At 45.9% G+C, this 17,181-nt stretch overlaps 1 protein-coding gene across 1 annotated transcript; it reads right to left on the bottom strand.

Annotated features, from left to right (window-relative positions):
* rsf1a (remodeling and spacing factor 1a) lies at positions 1-15,243 on the bottom strand. Its single transcript, XM_080459971.1, has 18 exons — positions 15,086-15,243; positions 12,474-12,565; positions 12,212-12,304; positions 11,918-12,123; positions 11,670-11,821; positions 10,729-10,827; positions 8,676-10,110; positions 8,371-8,572; positions 8,075-8,287; positions 7,582-7,686; positions 6,236-6,315; positions 6,099-6,147; positions 5,626-5,735; positions 5,099-5,163; positions 4,820-4,994; positions 4,520-4,743; positions 4,143-4,340; positions 1-3,152 (listed from the first exon to the last, which is right to left on the bottom strand). The coding sequence occupies exons 1-18, from the start codon at positions 15,237-15,239 to the stop codon at positions 2,314-2,316; spliced, it is 4,491 nt and encodes a 1,496-aa protein (XP_080316097.1). The 5' UTR covers positions 15,240-15,243; the 3' UTR covers positions 1-2,313.
* Positions 15,244-17,181: the final 1,938 nt, after the last annotated feature.

Here is a 17,181-nt window from a genome sequence, read left to right as displayed (position 1 = left end):
ATGCCTGGGATGTTGCTTTTAATAACTTAGAAAACATTTATGTTACAGCAGTACTACAGTAACAGTACAACAGAGATGGAAAGAGCCGCCTTCTCAGCCTGTCTCAACATCTGAACACACACACACACACACACGGCACGTCGGCTTCGGTGGAATGATTCTGGACTGGTGGCATGAACACACGCGCACGCACACACACACGCGCACCCACACACACACACACCTGCAGCCTTCACCTGGTTTTAAAGAGTCGACGAAGCCTTTTACCGACTCTGAAGTCCAGAAACTGAGCAGAACGACGTTAAAAAACAAGAAATCGTCTGAATAGACTCCAGGAGGTTTCATCTCCTTTAAAGCGAGGATCAGAGGGGAAGTGAGCATTTCATCCAATTTCTTTAGGTTTAGTCATTGATCCCACCTGTCTGCCTCGCACACGTTTTTTTTTTTAATAATCACTTTCAAAAAAATAATTCTTCCATCAATTATAAAAAAAGGTAAAAATAAACTTTTTTGCCGATGATCCGATGGTTTACTCATTTGAATGCACTTTCTGCTTCATTCGTTTCCCCAACATGTAACATTAAATATCAAATGTACATTTTTATGTCAATTGCCCAACATTGCGAGAACAGTAATAATGGTTTTAATGTATTTCTAATGTATTTCTAATGTCTGTGTTTGAATAAGTGATGACCGCTGCAGAGTTTGGATGCATCTTCCGTCTTGTGGTTGTTGAACGTTTTGTGTTTAAAACAGTTTAGGAAACTTTTCAGATCAAAGTTGGAGTTCTGATTGTAGCTAAAGGTGAAAAAATATCATTCAACACAATAAGAATAATAATCCTATAATATATCTTAGAATTTGTTGTTTTTCTCTAAACATTTATGCTTATTATCTGAAATTTAACTTCGTATTCCCATGATTTATTTACACTGAACTGATCTTTATCAGCATAACGAATGAAAAAATGACGCCGACTTTGTCATAAAACTCCAGTTTGTACTTTCTGGGAGTGGTTCTTAGAGGTTTGATCAATTTCTGCTTTTAAAAAGCGACTTTGAACTTGAAAAAACAACAAAACAATTTGAAGCTTTACAAGCCTGCTGGAAATGTCCGAGTTTAAAATGAGCGGTTACGTTTTTTTTTTTCCCCCAACACGTCAGCGCCTCTGAATTCATTTTAAAACGTCTCCGTTTCATCATCAGAAGGTTTTAAAAAGCCATTTAAAGCTGAACAGTGCGACTGTGGAGGTTTAAACAGGCGCGAGTCTCCACAGTGAAGCTCAGGAAAAGTGTTAACTGTGTGTTTTCACAAAAATATAAAGCTTTGTTCCTTTTTGTAACTTGGTGGTTTTCCCACTCGAAGACACGAAATGTTGAAAGCTTTGCGAAACACGCGGCTGGTCTCTGGGTTTTTGGGGGTCCTGCGGCTCCCATAAAACAGACGGCGGTAGAATCTGAACGGACACAAGCTCCTCTGCGCTGGCAGCAACAGCAGCAGCATCTCTCCTTCATATAGAAAATATAACACTATATTTTACAAGAGGACTAAGAGAACAGAACATCTATTATCTTACAAGGAACAGCGTACAGGCAGATTTATGTACAGCAAACACGTGGACCCACCAGAACCGACACTTCGGCCTCCTTCCTCAGATCCAGTTCGAAACACTGAAGGATCACAAGATGCTGCGTCGCGTCTGGAATTTGAAAACTAAATATTTCGACAGATATGAATCTGCTTTTCCTGAATTAGCAGGAAACTATAACTGAATCCTTTTCAGACCTTCATAAGAAATGTGACCTACAGATTGACTAACGTGGTGGCGATTTTCTCGAATTGAAATGAGAAAAGCTTTGATTCTTTCTTTTTTTTGGGGGGGGGGGGGGGGGTCACCTCCTCAAAAACCTAAAAGTGAAGACTTTATGTCGTAGGAAGGAAGGCAGCTGATCTTCCCGCTGTGTGAACTCGATCTCCTCCGGTGTCCCCCGCTGGGGGCTGACGCTCGGCAGGTGGGGCCGCCAAGTGCTACGAGGAGGATGAAGTGATTTCCAATGAAGTTCACCACAAACAAACTGCTGCGTCCCGTCGAAGGAGTGGATGACGTGATGAATGAGTGACCCTGTAGCCACGTACAGTGTGTGATGGTGAGCTGCACTCTACCACATTACAACAGCGAGGATAAAGAGCAAGACTGGAGGGAGGAAGAGGAGGAGGAAGAGGATGAGACGGGGTGGTCGCTGGGTAGAAGGCTCCATATCGCAAAGAAACAAGTGAAACAAAGAAGCGAGTGTTTTTTCAGGCTGACAGCCATCATGACTGCACGCTGTGCTGGACCGAGTTCAAAGAGTCTGTCTGACCCTCCTCCTCCTCTTCTTCCTCCTCCTCCTCTTCCTCTTCCTCCTCTTCTTCCTCCTCCTCTTCTTCCTCCTCCTCCCCTGGATGTAGGGGGCCATTGTGCCGGTCCTGCCTGCCTGAGGCTGCACTGTCTCTGGCCCCGGCTGCCCCCGCGGCCCCGGGCGTCACGGGGCTCCTGGAGGTCTGATGTCCGTGTGAAGGAGACGAGCCATGGCCCGCCCCCTTTTCCTGAGCGTCGCTGTCGATCCTGCTCTCCGCCTTCCGCTCCCCCGCCGAAGACTTCTTGGCCGCCAGCTTCTCTCCTCCATCCTCGTCCTCCTCGTCTTCCTCCTCCTCGTCCTCGTCGGAGTCGATGCGATTCAGTCTTTTGCGGATTGGTCGGTCCTCCTCCGAAGACGAGTCCGAGTCGTCCGTCTCGTCGTCCTCGTCCGTGGACGGCCGCCGCTTCTTCAACATCTGAGCAAGCCGCCGGCGCCGCTGCTCTGACAGCATCTCCCTGCGCCTCCCCCGGCCCATCTTCTCCGGGTCGTCCTCCTCTCTGTCCTTCCTCTTCATCCTCCTCCGCCGGTCTCTGTCCTCGTCCTTCTCCACCTGCCTCTTCTTCAGACGCCTCCCTCTCTCGCCCTCCTCGTCTTGGTGTCGCTTCCGTTTGTCTCCTGTCCTCCTCCTCCTCCTCCTCCGGAGGAGGTCTTCCTCCTCTCTTCTTCTCTTGTTCACTCTCCTCCGTCTCCCGTCTTCCTCCTCATCATCTTCATAATCTTCCTCCTCCTCTGTGTCTCTGGAGGACGGTGACGCTAAAGAGAAAAGAAAAAAATATTTTTTATTATTTTCAACTATCACACAGGATTTAGAGTGACAAAGATCATGTTGCACTGAATTCATGAAGTGAATCCTTTTTTCCCTGTTAAAACCTTTCATGAACCAGGTCTCGGACCCTTTTGACTTTTCCTGGAAACCGGTTGGAAACGGGACTGAGGGCTGAGAAGCTACAGCTGCTGAAAGTTTTAGTGAAAGGAGTCGTCACCTGGTATTCTCATGTATCCAGTCTCCCACAAATCGTCTTTAAATGAATTCTTGAAGTTTATTAGGAAAATAAAATCAAACCTGAAGCTCGTTCTGACCCATAAAGCAACTTCCTCTCGCCAGAGTACATGCAAACTTTTGACCTGTACGGATGTTAGACGTGGGTTAATTGGCCACAGCAACTGTCAATCATGGCGATAGCATAGCGACAGCATAGCAATAGCATAGCAGTCCTTTGCTCAAACAAAAAATAAAAAACAATCGTGGAGCTGCCAACAAACGTCCACGCTGCAGAGCAACACACCTGAGATTTAAATTAAAATACAGGATCATTTGTAAATCAAGAGGTTCAACGTTTATACGGAGTCCTGTTAGCGGCTGCTCGCGGCTAAATTTAACAGACATGCTTGATATTTGTTGTTTCTCTGCGCGCTCCACATCTTTGAAAAACTATACGGTACATATTTTAACAAGGAAACATGGGATTTCCTGGTGATGAGCCCTTTAAGAAGCCGCTGGAAAGCTTTAAAGTGCTGAAGGTGTTCAGATGGCAGCAAGGGTGATAACTGAAGACAAACCAGTGAGATCGGTGAGGAACAGACGGGAGCAAACTGGACATGAAACCAGGAAACTACTGAGAAGTTCAGTCCAGTTACGAGCATTTAAAAATGGCAACAACAGCTTATTCATTTTTTGCCTTTTTATTTTGGAAAAGTAAAATTCATGTCTTCATTTGGAAACGTGTCGCTCTGCGGACTGACCGTCGCTGAAGTCGCTGGACAGATGCTCTTTGCGGGGTCGTCCTCGGGGGCGGGGCTTCTGCTGGACAGCCGGCGATCGAGAGTTGTCCGACGACTCGGACGTCTCTCTGTAGTTGACCTGCTGGCTCTGGCCCCGCCTCAGGCCCCGCCTCTTTTTGTCTGAGTCACTGTCGGTCATGTCGCTGAACTGATCTGAACCTTTGGAGACACGAGGAGAGGGAGTTGTGTGTCACCAAGTCGTTCAATCTACCAACCAACAACCCTCCGCTCTGCTTCAGAGTAGATCGAAATAAAGCGGAACTGAAGTTTCTGCTTTATTTGCAGATAAAAACATAAATCCGTGAAAATAATGATGAATGGTGGGTGGATCAACTCACCCATGTCTTCATCAGTCTCCTCCTCTTCATCGGAGGAGCCCCTCCGCTGCCGCTTCAGCCTCTTCTTCCCGTGGCGCGGGGTCCTAATGGATCTGTGTTTAGGTGCCCCTTTCTGCGCCCGCCTGGGTCGGGCCTTCCCGTCCCAGCTGCCCGCCTCGCTACCTGGGTCTTCGTCTTCGCCGTCGTCATCGGCTCCTGACGCGCCAAAGTCCTCTTCCTCCGAGCTGTGAGAGGATGAGGACGATGAGGAGGACAGTTGGAGCCCCGCCACAAAGGGGGGGAAAGAGGAGAGATTGTTACCTGTTGCTTAGCATGAACTCGTCTTCGCTCTCTGCCGCTGTGCTGTCGCTCTCCAAGTCATTGAGACGCCGCTTCTTCCTGTTTCGGGCTGCAACAATCTGGCTCCTGATTGGCCGCTGAGGCTCCTTCCCGTCCTCGGACAGGATAGCGGTGATGGCCCTGCCTCGCCCAGCTCCTGGAGAATCAGACAGTGAGACTCTTAAACGTCTCCCGTGAAAGGCCAATGTTTATAATCCTGCAGCCCGCTGACAGTTTGTGGAAGAGTCACCCTGGACTCACCGCCACACAAGTCTCTGATGTCCTCCTCGATCGCCTCGTCAATGGCGTCGTCAAAGTCGTCAAACCTGCAGAGCAGACCACAGAAAACCTTCAGTTTCCTTCCTGACCCGAGTGAAATTACTCAGACAGGTTCTCCTTATGTTGTACACTGCAAAAAAAAGCCACTCAAAGCATTTCCTCCAAAATAAGTTACATTTCCTCAGTCCGTTTCTCTTCAGCTGCAGCTTCAACGTGTGAAAGATTTCTGAAACATTTCATTGCTGTTATCTGCAGTTCAGTTCTGGGTCTTGTTTATGAAGCATGCAACCCCCAAGTGGACAAATCAGGAACAGCAGTTAATGAAAACAACATCAGGCCATTTCTCAACAGAAACTATAGACATTCAAGGCTCATCGACCTTTGTGAACCTGACATCTTCAGACTTCAAAGATACTGAAGAATATGTAGGTTTTCAAACCTCCTGTATAATCACAGCGACGCAGTTAATCCCAATCGGAATGACCACCACAGAAGAAAAGATGTTTCACCTGTAGCTGATGTGTTTCCTGGTTCTGGTCGATCTTCTTCCCAGATTTTTGCTCTTTTTGGGATCTTTCTTCTTGGTGGACTTTTCCTCTTCTCCCTCCTCATCTCCCTCCTAAAGCACAGAATAGATGTGTTTCTTTTTTTTAAAGAAATCATCCATAATCCAGACTAAAACGCTCTCTTCTGTTGTAACCAACAGTCTCAGACTGAACTTTCACTTTCGTCTCAACAGACAAAACAAATGAGCTGAGAATAAATTCTTTATGCCATAAATGTCGGTTATTATATCCCACAAATAGTGAAACTACTCTCAAAGTTATCCGCTTGTTTTAAACTGTGTCCCCGAACATTTGAATCCAGAAGGTTTCAAAGCTTTTCCATCGCGTTTCAGCCAATAACATTTGCAGATATTTAGTCTTTGGACATCATGTAAAAGAGGTTTAGGATTTCCACAAGTAAATGTAAATTCACTCACAGGAATGATGTTCTCCACACTGATTCCCACGTACACCAGCCGCTCTCGCCTGCACCGGTGAGGAGGAAGGAAAATGGGTTTCTGTTTCTTCAAATGTAATTATTTCTGTGTGTGTGTGTATGTGTGTGTGTCTTTACCTCCTTTCAGCTCTCTCCTTTTTCTTCAGCACGCTGTCCAGATTCTGCAGCTGCTCCTCCAGTTTCTCACACAGAAGTTTCTGCAGGAGGTGAACCAGTCAGATGTAAAAACTCTGTTTTTAACCGACAGTAGACATGCTTACGCTGTAATCATAGATAATAATACATTTAATTTGGAGGCGCCTTTCAGGTCACCTTCCAGAGAATAGGAGCATAAAACATCATAAAAAAACAACAACATAAAAACAGGTGAAGTTAAGCACAAAGGTGTCCAATTAAAGTGAATAAGAAAGTTTGAACAGGTGGGTTTTGAGTTTAGTTTTGAATGATGTGATGGAGTCCGACTGTCTTATGATTGGGAGAAGGGAGTTTCAGAGTCTGGGTGCTGAGCAGCTGAAGGCTGGGGCAGCCATGGTGCTGAGGAGTGAGGTGGTGATGGTGAGGGGTCCAGCAGACGTTGAGTGGAGGGTGCGGGAGGGAGTGTATTCATGGAGGAGGTCGCAGAGGTAAGTGGGGGCGAGATTGTGGAGAGCTTTGTAGGTGGGGAGTAGGATTTTATACTGGATGCGGTAACGAACAATGAGCCAGTGGAATTGGGTGAGAGCAGGGGTGATGTGCTCCAATGATTCGGTGCGGAGCGTGGAGTTTGTTTATGAGTTTAGTGGGGAGTCCAGTGCTGGGCTGGGAGAGTGATGGGACATGTCAAGGTTTTCCTTTGTTACCTGATGAAAATGGAATTTTTTTTATTTTATTTTTTTCAAAAACTACACAATTACAACTGGAAGTGACTTCAATCTCAACATAAATCCATTTTTACTTAAACATTCAGCTGCAAAAATCAAGTAAAAAAAAAACCCTTCGCCTCTAGCCGTTGCATTATGCATGTTTTTACAACCCGACAGCACGGCTTTGAGGCTAGTTTGATCTTTCATGGCAGCATCACGATATTTCAGCGCGGGTCTCAGAGCAGTGGCTGCTGATCACAAGAAATGTGCAGAAAGTTTTTTTTTATGTTTTCTCTGAAATTTCCACAAATTTGCTGTTTGACAAGTCTGCTTTAGGTCATTCTCAAGCTGTGCTGGTACCGAGCTTCCTCTAGTTGCATGTGGAGGAAAGTCAAATATATATATATATATATATATATACACAGTATATATACATAAGATGTTGATAATGTTTAGAGTGGGGCTGGAAAAATAAAATACACAATTACATACAACAGAAATGCTAATGTGAGGAGTCAATAAGCTGACGGCGTCAGCAGCTTCTGCTCTGCTCAGGCGGGACACAACCACTAGAAGAAACACAGTTTGAGGTTGTTTCGCTTTATGGTCTCATCTCCTTACGTGTTGGCAGGGCGGACAGAACCACTCGCCATCGGGGATCAGCATGAGCGGCGGCCGCAGGCAGGCAGTGTGGTATCCACTATCACAGGAGTCACACAGCAGGATCTGAACACACACACACACACAAAAACACACTGAGGGAACATCACACTACACTCCAACTTTCTTTACACTTCATGTCATCAACGATGAATCTCGCAGTATGATTGCTTAGTGTTAATTTTGAACGCGTGTTCTCTCTTTTCTTTAAATGCTTGACCTCTGTGGGCTCACATAGTGAACATCCAGCATCCCACAACTTGTATTGTTGTTGTTTACAACCTTGATTTGGGACTTTCATAAAAAGAAGAAAATTCTTAACATTTGTTATCCTAATTAATTAAACTGCAGACACAAATCGAATAATTTTATTGACGAGCGAGTGGAAAGCAGAGTGTCAATATGAAGTGGGGCTGTTTTCTGTCTGGATGGAGACAGAAAACTGTTTACTGACCAGTTCGGGGTGGTTGGGCAGGCCACAGTGAGTGCAGGCGTCTTCACTGGGAATCTCCTCTGATTTACATGACTCCTCCTCCGAGTCGCTGCCTCCTTTGCTCTCCTCCTCCCCTCCTCCCCGGACTCTCTCCTCCAGCTCCTCCCCCTCGTTCAGTTTGCGTCTCTTGGTTCGGATGTTGGACCATCGAGGGTGTCGGTGCCGTCGCTTTCCCTGAAGACACAAAAGCGTTTTCAGTTTGTAAAATAATTGGGTATTTTTGTGGGTCTGTCGACTCGTTTAGAAAAAGTCTCTACCCTTCGTTTTCTGACTTGTCCAATCGGTTCAACTTTTCTGTTTTTCTTAGTAGCTGAGCCGCACTCCTCTTCATCTTCCTCCTCCTCTTCCTCCTCGCCTTCTCCCCTTGTTTTAGTGGAAAGTGTCTGTTTCTTTTGTGGTTTCTTTCGCGGGCTTTCGGCCGCCTTTGAGCTTGGCCTGCAGGTTGGCAAAGCAGATGATCTTCAAGAAGAAAGGTGTAGATGCGGTGAATGGATGGTCAGAATCACACCAGCTGAAACTGAGATTACAAATGGACAAATGTGAAGTTGTTTGTGTAACATACCTGCAGATCCTTGCAGACCTCCTCAGAGGCCTCCCCCCCTCCTCCCCCTCCTCCTCCTCCTCCTCTCCCTCCTCCTCCTCCTCCTCCTGCACCTCCGGCTCTCGCTCCTTCTCCTGCTCTTTGCCTCCTTTTCCCCGTAACTTGTTTCTCCGGTGTGGAGGAATCTTGATCTTTAACCGGATTCCTTCTTTCTGGAGCTCAGAGGATGCTTCCTCTCGGGGAACCTTCCTGCCCTCTGATCCGAACCCGGCGTCCTTCACCTGGGCCGCCAGCCCTCCGTTGACACCCTCCCCCTGAAGGGCCTTTTTGTCTTGATGGTCCACCTTCAGAAGTGAAACTGTGCAGCTGCGTGTATCTTTTTCACGGTCGACTCTATTTAATCTTTCAGCTGCCCGGTCGGCCGTCTCCTTTTTCCCGTCAACGTGCTCGCCGTCTTTTTGTTGAGGACTCCTGTCCAGACTCGTCTTCCCCTCGTCTTTCTGCTCCTCTTTTGTTGTTTTCCCCTCGTCTTCCAGCGCCGCTCTCTTGGGTTCCTCTGTGGACTGAGACTGGGGGGCTGCCTCCTCCACTTTCCTCTGACCTCTCTCCACAGCATCAGGGGTCTGTTCCGGTTTGGAGGATGAACGCTCTGGTTTTGGAGCAGCCTGAGTCTCCGTTGCTGCGAGAGGAGGCGGCGCGGCGGCTACTGGGAGGAGCTCCGCTCCAGCTGGTCCTTTCCTCACCAGCACCGACTGTCGGCCCACCTCCCTCTCTTCATCCACGCCTCTGTTCACCCGCGGGCCGTTTTGTTCCTGCTTGTCGGCCGCAGGCATTCGCAGACGCTCGGATGGACTCCGGATGACTCCCACGTGGCCCACGACTCCAACCTGACCTATGACCCCGATGACTCCATTCTGCCCCTCTTTGTGGGGCAGCAGCAGGGATGCCCTCCCGTTGGTCAGCTCTTGCCTCGTTGCCATGACGAGAGGCTGCGGCGGCTGTTGTGGGACGGCCAGCGCGGCAGGGGGGGCTATAGAGTTGGACACCTTCCCGTCCCGGGCCTGACTGTCGTTGGTCTGAATCACTGAGGGGTTACACACGATGATGCTGCTGCTGCTGTTGCTGTTGTTGAGGTGATTGCTGTGGAAGCTCTCGGCCAGCTTCAGCTCTCTCTTCTTCAGGGGGATCTTGGCCTGTTGGTTGCTCCTGACGACCGCCCGCTCTGCCTCCTCTTCCTTGTTCACCTCCGGTTTCAACACAGTCTTGCTGGGCGCCATGACAACTGACACGGCGTTGGCGGGTCCGTCGGCAACGTCCCTGGACTCCGACTTGACGATGGTGGTGATGGTGCTCACACGGTTGTCAATGACGGACGGCTTGTGGTCCAGTTTATCTTCCTTCACCTCGGCTTCAGTGTTTTCCTGCTTAATGGGCTGCGATTGCTCCTGCTTCACCACTGAGACACACAGAGGACAAATCAGATCATCAGGAGCAGAAGCTCCAACATAACACACCTGCATTGATCATTGATGTGTTACCAATTCATGGTTTGCACCACTTTAAACTCTCAGTACTTTTGTGAATCTTTTATTCTTTTTTGTAACGTCACGTGATCTACATCTAAAGCACAAGAATTGTAAAAAAAACCTAAACAAATTTATTGCAATATTTCTTGTCTTCATTGAACATAATCATTAAACTTTCCCAGTGCTAATATAAAAAGTAAATGAACCAGTGAGGTTCAAGGACACACCCAGCTGATGTGCAGCAAACAGAAGTGTCTGGTTGATTTTAAGAGGTTCAACCAATTATGAAATAAAATTCACAAACTTTTACACTGTGAATGTTAACGGACATATTCAATTAAAGACATGACATAATCATATCTATTTGTGTGGTATCATGCTCAGCACCTCGTCCTTGTGCTTGAAAGTTGAAGGATAGAGTCACATGTTGAGGCTGATTCAGAAATCCCACTTTTCTTGTAGTAAATGGATTTGCGGACATTATTGAGGGACTGATATTGAGGGAGTGAGCTCTCCTCTCCAGCAGCTCTGTCTTTATTTGGACATACCTTGTGTTGAAGGCATCTCCTCCTTGACGGGAGCGACCTCCTTACAGTCGGCGGGCTCGTCTGTGGTGTCAGAGGGCTTGCGCTCCACAGACTCCTCACCTACATTATTGAAAACAAAACAAAAGAACATGTTTGAAATAGCTTGGCTGGTTTCAAATACATATTAAAACGTAAGCTCATAGAAACACAAAAACATTTCATTGGTTTGTATTACTTGACTGGCTTTCAATAATGTTACTTTATGATGTGTAATTCTTATGGCAATTAATTTGACATACAATGTCAAATTATGATAAATGTTTTAGGAGATGGAGCCTTTCCCAGCTGACATTTAAGGGCACAGTACATCCTGTACAGGTCACCAGTCCATCGCAGTGCAAACACACCTACATGCAGGACACCAGTCAGGCTAATAAACATGTATTTGGATTATAACCAACTCAGTATATCACCTTCTGCCAACCAAAAGAGATCAGGATTATTGCGTTCGATTTTTCCAAACAAAGCAATTCTTCAATCATAACACAGTGGACAATAGAACATGAAATGAAATTCATCCTCCACCAAACATAAGTCACAAACATTACATAGCTTGTTCTCTTCAGAGACCCCTGTAAATTCCAGACAGTCACCGCTGGGTTTTGAACCTGGGTCCTCCTGCTATGAGGTGAGCTGAACACTGCTGCTGAATATTATATATTAATATGTAATAATTGTAATTTTAGGACTGTATTCTGTTATTTTGGCTCCGCGACACATTGTGTACAGATTTACTCATTATTTTGTATCCTATAATATATATATTTTTTTTTTACATGAATGGATTATGAAAATTAAGATAGATATTTTTATAATCCCTCCATCCTCTGATTTGTTCATATGAACTTGACAGTCCAAGTGAAAAACTGTTTTCTGTTGGGATTTTTTTACACACAGCATACCTGCAGCTCTCCCTGCAGGGCTGCTGCTCCGGGAGGCCTGGTTCTGGTTCTGGTTCTGGTTCTGGTTCTGCTCCTGGTTCTGGTTCTGGTTCTGGTTCATATCGACCTGAGCCTTCAGCAGCTCCAGAGCCTCGGCCAGGTCGTTCCGAGTCCTGAGAAGGCAGAAGGTCACGAGCAGAACGTGTTGAACTGGAGCAACACTTCAGGGGAGACGAACGTAGAAACATCTTGAAGGACATGAGCATCACCTGACGATGCACGTCCAGGTGGAGCCGTCCAGGTCGTCTTGCTCCTCCGTGTACAGCCGGATGTTCTGCTCCTGGTCCAGCTGAAGCCAGTACGTGAGGCCCTGCCGGTCCCGACCGATCGGCTGCAGACGCATCTTCTCGGGGTCCTCATCGTTGACCACAGTCTTGAACTTCAGGTTGTCATCAAACTGACACTCGCAGAGATACTGAGGGGGGGGGGGGGGGGGGGGGTAATGCAAACAGATGAGGAAGATGAAAGCGGCTGGTGAACAGACTGCTGGAACCACTACCTACTTTCAGGATGCTGGATTTGCACTCCATGGACATTTCCTGGTAACCCTTCTGTTCCAGCTCCCATGCCCATGTGCTGTTCAGCTCCTGGCAAACCTACAAAAGACATCACATCACAAAAGGTACAACTCGTCTGCATCGCAGTCCTGCTGGCTCTTTCTCTCGCCTTTGTGCTCACTTCATTTCAGCCCTGCGTAAAAAACTTGAGCGACGTACGAATTGTGGAAATCCAGAGAATGTGGAGACGGAAACACAAAGCTCTCACCTTCGCCAGGTATTTCTCCCAGCGGTCAGTCGTCACAGATCTCCCCAGTTTTCTGAGCAGCTTCACGTGGAGCTCCACGAGCGGCTTAGGAACTGAAAACATACAAAATTATGATGAAAACACCATTCGTTTTTAACGATCTGCTCCAAGTTCATGATCACATCATCTCATCAAAGCACCTTCAAGCCGTGGAAGACCGCTGGTAAATATTTATTTGGATGAGGACAGGAGCCATATAAAATGCCAGTATTACCTTTTCATGGATCAAACTACTTCATAGAAATCTTATCAATCAAAGCATTTACCTGCCTGAACTGTATTCAGGTGTTTTGTTGTGAGATTTATATAATCAAGTGCATACCAAAAACATTTTGGACAACGCTCTAAACTTTGTGGCAACAGTTTGGGGAACAACTGTTTCCTAACGTGGGTGTGTTCCAGTAAATGAAGCGAGGTCCATAAAGGCTCCGATGCTTTGGATGAGCTGGAATAGACTCAGGCCTCATCCAACATCAGTGCTGGACATCAGAATGGCTCCACAGAATAAATGAACACATTCCGACGGGAATCTTGTGGAAATACATCAAAGAAGAGTGGAAACTGTTGTCAACTCTGTATTAAAGTGTGTGTCAATAGAGAGTCTGTTGGTTGATGTGATTCTCCATACGATGCATGTTGTATCAGTTCCAAAGGAATAACAGTCGCGCTTACGATTCCACCTGTGATAGTCTGGTTTATCCTGGTCTTGCACAATACCATCATGAATGAGGAGAGCATTTGCATTTAGCAACTTCATATCCAGCAGCTTAAGTGAGAGTTTACTCATTTACATGCAGCAGAACTATATTTTAAGACACCACAGCATGTCTCCTCTGCCTGACAGATTTAATTCCACTGAAATCTCTGCTCAGAAAATAACTGAAATGTGTTACACTGCTCAGTACACAATTTAACAGTCAACAGCTACTTTAAAAAAAAAGATTTCACATTTTAATGTTTGATGTGCAAGAAATAATTCAATGCGTCCATAACGTTAGAGATGTTCCACTCAGACTTGAGTCCAGGCCACTGAAAGCGCAGGTTGGATTAGGGGGAGAACAAGATGGATGGATGATGGTTGTCATGATACTGTTAAAAATGTTTAATCTTAACCAGGCTTTCTCTGCCTTGAAATGTTTCTGATCTTTTGTTGATTGTATTTATCCTTCTTTGATTTGATTTTCCCCAGACTTTTTCTGGATGTTGCACATCCCATTTGGTCACTTTGAGATGTTTTTTTTTTACATTATAAATGTATATAAAGTAAAGAAAATAATGAAGGTATTTTAGATTTTTGGTAAAAAGTAGTACAATATATCATCAAATTCATTAAGTAAACATCAATAAAAGTGAGCTTATTATTAATATTCATTTTCATTCTGATTCTTCATGTGTGGTCTGTGATGCTGTCACGGAACTCTTCGTTTACAGGAAATTACAATTTTTTTTTCTTGCCGGGAAACTTAAATGCAAGTCGATTTATCACCTGGAACTCATAACAGTGTAAAATATATGTTTCGTTCATTACGATAGAAACTATATAAAGTCATGGGAACAATACATACGTGACTACATTGTTTATACGAAGTAAATATGTGAGCTAATTAAGCCCAACAGAGGTGAACCAACAGATCTGACCAGATTGCAACTAGTTGTTAAAGAAAGAAACCCGTACGAATGTTAAACATCCGTTCCTAATAAACTATAATGTTGTAAACGACCTTCGGGAGTGAAGAGTATAAATAAAAGTTGACGGAGTCTTCGAAGCTAACCAGTTAGCCAACGGCTAATATCCACAGTGCGCATGCGCACATCTGACAGCCAAAAAAAATAACATCCAGTGTTTGAAGCTAACATCACCCGCTCCGTTCAAACTGCGCCCCCCAAAACAGGCCAAAGTGTCTGTAAAACCCGCGCAAACACGCGTTAAGCCCGCAAAAAAACTAAACAAAACAAAAAACACCGCACGCCGGGGTCAATCCAGCCCGGCTGCGTATGAGGCGAGGCCGGTGAAAAATTCCACCTGACAGCGCTCCGGAGCTAGCTGGCTGTGTGGTCAGTCCGTGCTGCATCATGGCTCCCACATCAACTTTAACGGATCGATGGCTGCGACCACAACGACCACCCGCCGCCTCGTACCGGCTCATACCCCGCTGGACGGCGGGCCGCGTGGCCCCCCGCCCGGCCCCGGTCCCCCAACTTTAACACGAACACAAAGTGTGCGGAGGGCAGAGTGGTTAGCTTCGGGCTAGCCCGCCGCCTCGGTGCTCCGCTTCTCTGGACGTTTCCCCACAAACTTGGGCTGCAGCTGCCCTTCTCTGTCCGGGGAAGCTGCCTCTGACCCCCGGCCACGAGCCGCCGGGGCAGCCCGCTGCCCAGACCCCCGGCGTGATGCTGCCCCGCCGAGCCACGCTCGCAGCACATTCTCCGCCATCCTCCTCATCCTCACGGTGATGATGGTGGTGCGGGTCGTTCTGGCCCCCGTTTTTCCTTCGGTTTCCAGTGTCGCAGCTCTCCACTTCTCCTTCGCCCCGCAAACCGCGGACCCGCTCCGCCGTCGACCGGCCGCTTACCTGTCGTCGTGTCCCGCAGATACCGCTCCATCTGCGGGAAAGTCATCTCGGGCAGATCCAGCGCCGGTCCGTACCGATCCAGAAACGAGCAGACCTCCGCGAAGCTCGGGCAGAGCGGCGGGCCGGAGCTCCTCACCACCGCCGGAGCAGCCATCTTTCCAGGCGGAGAGAAACGGGAGGGGAGGGCTCGCTGCTGGGATGCGGCTCCGCGAATGAAATGAATGGAGGGAGTGAAGCGAAGCGTCCGCCGGCGTCAAGGTGCGCAGCACCGGGCCGGGCGCACCCCGGCTCCCATCCGGGAAAGTAAAACCAGGGCCGAAAGAACCACAAACAACCACAAATCACGGATCCGCTACAGAATTTAATCAATAACAAGAATCGAAAGCACCGACCGATAAAGTCACAACAACCAGGATCCGTATTAAAATATAATAAGACAATCAGAAAGTCTTTGTTTGGACTGTTGTTGCTACTTTTATTTATTTACTTTCCTTTTTTTCACCCGTTTTTTGCTTCTTTGCCACTTTTCATACCTGGGGGTGTTCAACAGCCTCTTTATGCACGCTTTCATTTTCTTCCTGATTGTTTTTGCAAAAGTAATGAAAAGTAAATGTCCAGAAAAGAACAGAATTAAAATCAGAGTAAAAGATTCAAAGAGCAATAAAGGTTCAAAATTTCACATTTAAGACCTAGAGAATCAAATCACCAGTCGATTAAAACTGAATTGTGTATAATACAGTCCAAAGTTGAGATAAATCAAAACTAAAAAAGACTTAAATATGAAGATTTTAAGTTGTATGAAATTCAAATGTTAAATTATCAACACAAGCTCTTAAAACAATTATAATCAGTTCATTGCGGGATTTTAACACATCAACTAATGTAAGTGCTTTTATTTCCACTCTTCTTATTGATATCAAGACGGTTTTATCTGTAAAATCAACATGTTGGGACTAAAATGTAAAGAAAAGAAGAAAGACCATAGACAATAATTAAAAATCTAAAGATTTCCCCCCTGGGATAAATTATTTATATTCTATTGTAAAAATCAAGACAATGTCTGGAGAAATCATGTGTACAATTTTATATTTTAACACCTTATCATTTATCCAATACCCATTTTGTGCTCAAAATGTAGTCTGATTTTTGTTGAACTTACAAACACTTTGTGTCTGAAATATGAGGAAAATATTCCGTTTTCTTACAGTTTCCGGGTTTTATTTTCTTCATGCGCTTCCGGTGTGTGCGTACTCTGAGTTGTGACTTGATGACTGAAGTTTGGGAGGATCACTGAGAGCTGACGGAGAAAACCCAGAATCCAACAACACTTCAAAATGGGTTTATGTGGGTTTTTTCCCCTCATCAGACCTTTTCAGAACAAACAATCTGCAAACAAAGCGTGGATCCAGAGACTTATTGTCCACCACACAGCCACATCTATTATTCATATTTATTAGGTTCACATACATTTACATTTATCAGAGCCAGATTTATTGCCAACGCTTGTAACAACAGAAGAAACACATTTTATTGTGTGTGTGTGTGTGTGTGTGTGTGTGTGTGTGTGTGTGTGTGTGTGTGTGTGTGTGTGTGTGTGTGTGTGTGTGTGTGTGTGAGTGTGTGTGTGTGTGTGTGAATGTGTGTATGTGTGTTTGTGTGTTTGTGTGCGCGTACTTAGAGTGAATATATGAACAGCAGTATTACTGTAAACCGATTGGATAATTTATTTTATGGGAGGAGAGTTTCAACATGCCAGCTGGTTAATAATCATCAGAAAAGAGCTTCCGGTAAATATTTGAGAGACATTTGAATCTATATTTTGAGTCCTCAAAGGTCTTTCTATCTCTGGTTGAGAAACCCTGATTGCAAACATTGATTCAATTAAATTATAGTGATTTTTGTAAGACCCTGGGTCATTAAGTGGTTGCAAGAGTCTATTAATAACTCAATAACAACAAAATCCGATACATGGCTCCTGATAACGTCAGCCTGAATTATCGACAGGCAAGGTGGGAGTTCACTTTACCTTGTCCCATCGCCCTGGCTCAAAGACCCTCCTGTGGGATCCCCAGGGGTCTATTTTAGGCCCACAACTA

This window comes from Lipophrys pholis (genome assembly GCF_963383615.2).
Source record: "Lipophrys pholis genome assembly, chromosome: 3".
Lineage (NCBI taxonomy): Eukaryota > Metazoa > Chordata > Actinopteri > Blenniiformes > Blenniidae > Lipophrys > Lipophrys pholis.
Note: the sequence above shows the minus strand (reverse complement) of the source record. Positions and strands in the feature narration are given on the sequence as shown.

Excerpts from the sequence above, each read along its gene's own strand:
- rsf1a (XM_080459971.1), bottom strand. The coding sequence starts at position 15,239 with ATGGCTGCTCCGGCGGTGGTGAGGAGCTCCGGCCCGCCGCTCTGCCCG. Across the intron at positions 12,566-15,085 it reads TCTGCGGGACACGACGACAG|TTCCTAAGCCGCTCGTGGAG; the intron begins GTAAGCGGCCGG and ends GTATGTTTTCAG. Across the intron at positions 10,111-10,728 it reads GGAGATGCCTTCAACACAAG|TGGTGAAGCAGGAGCAATCG; the intron begins GTATGTCCAAAT and ends TGTGTGTCTCAG.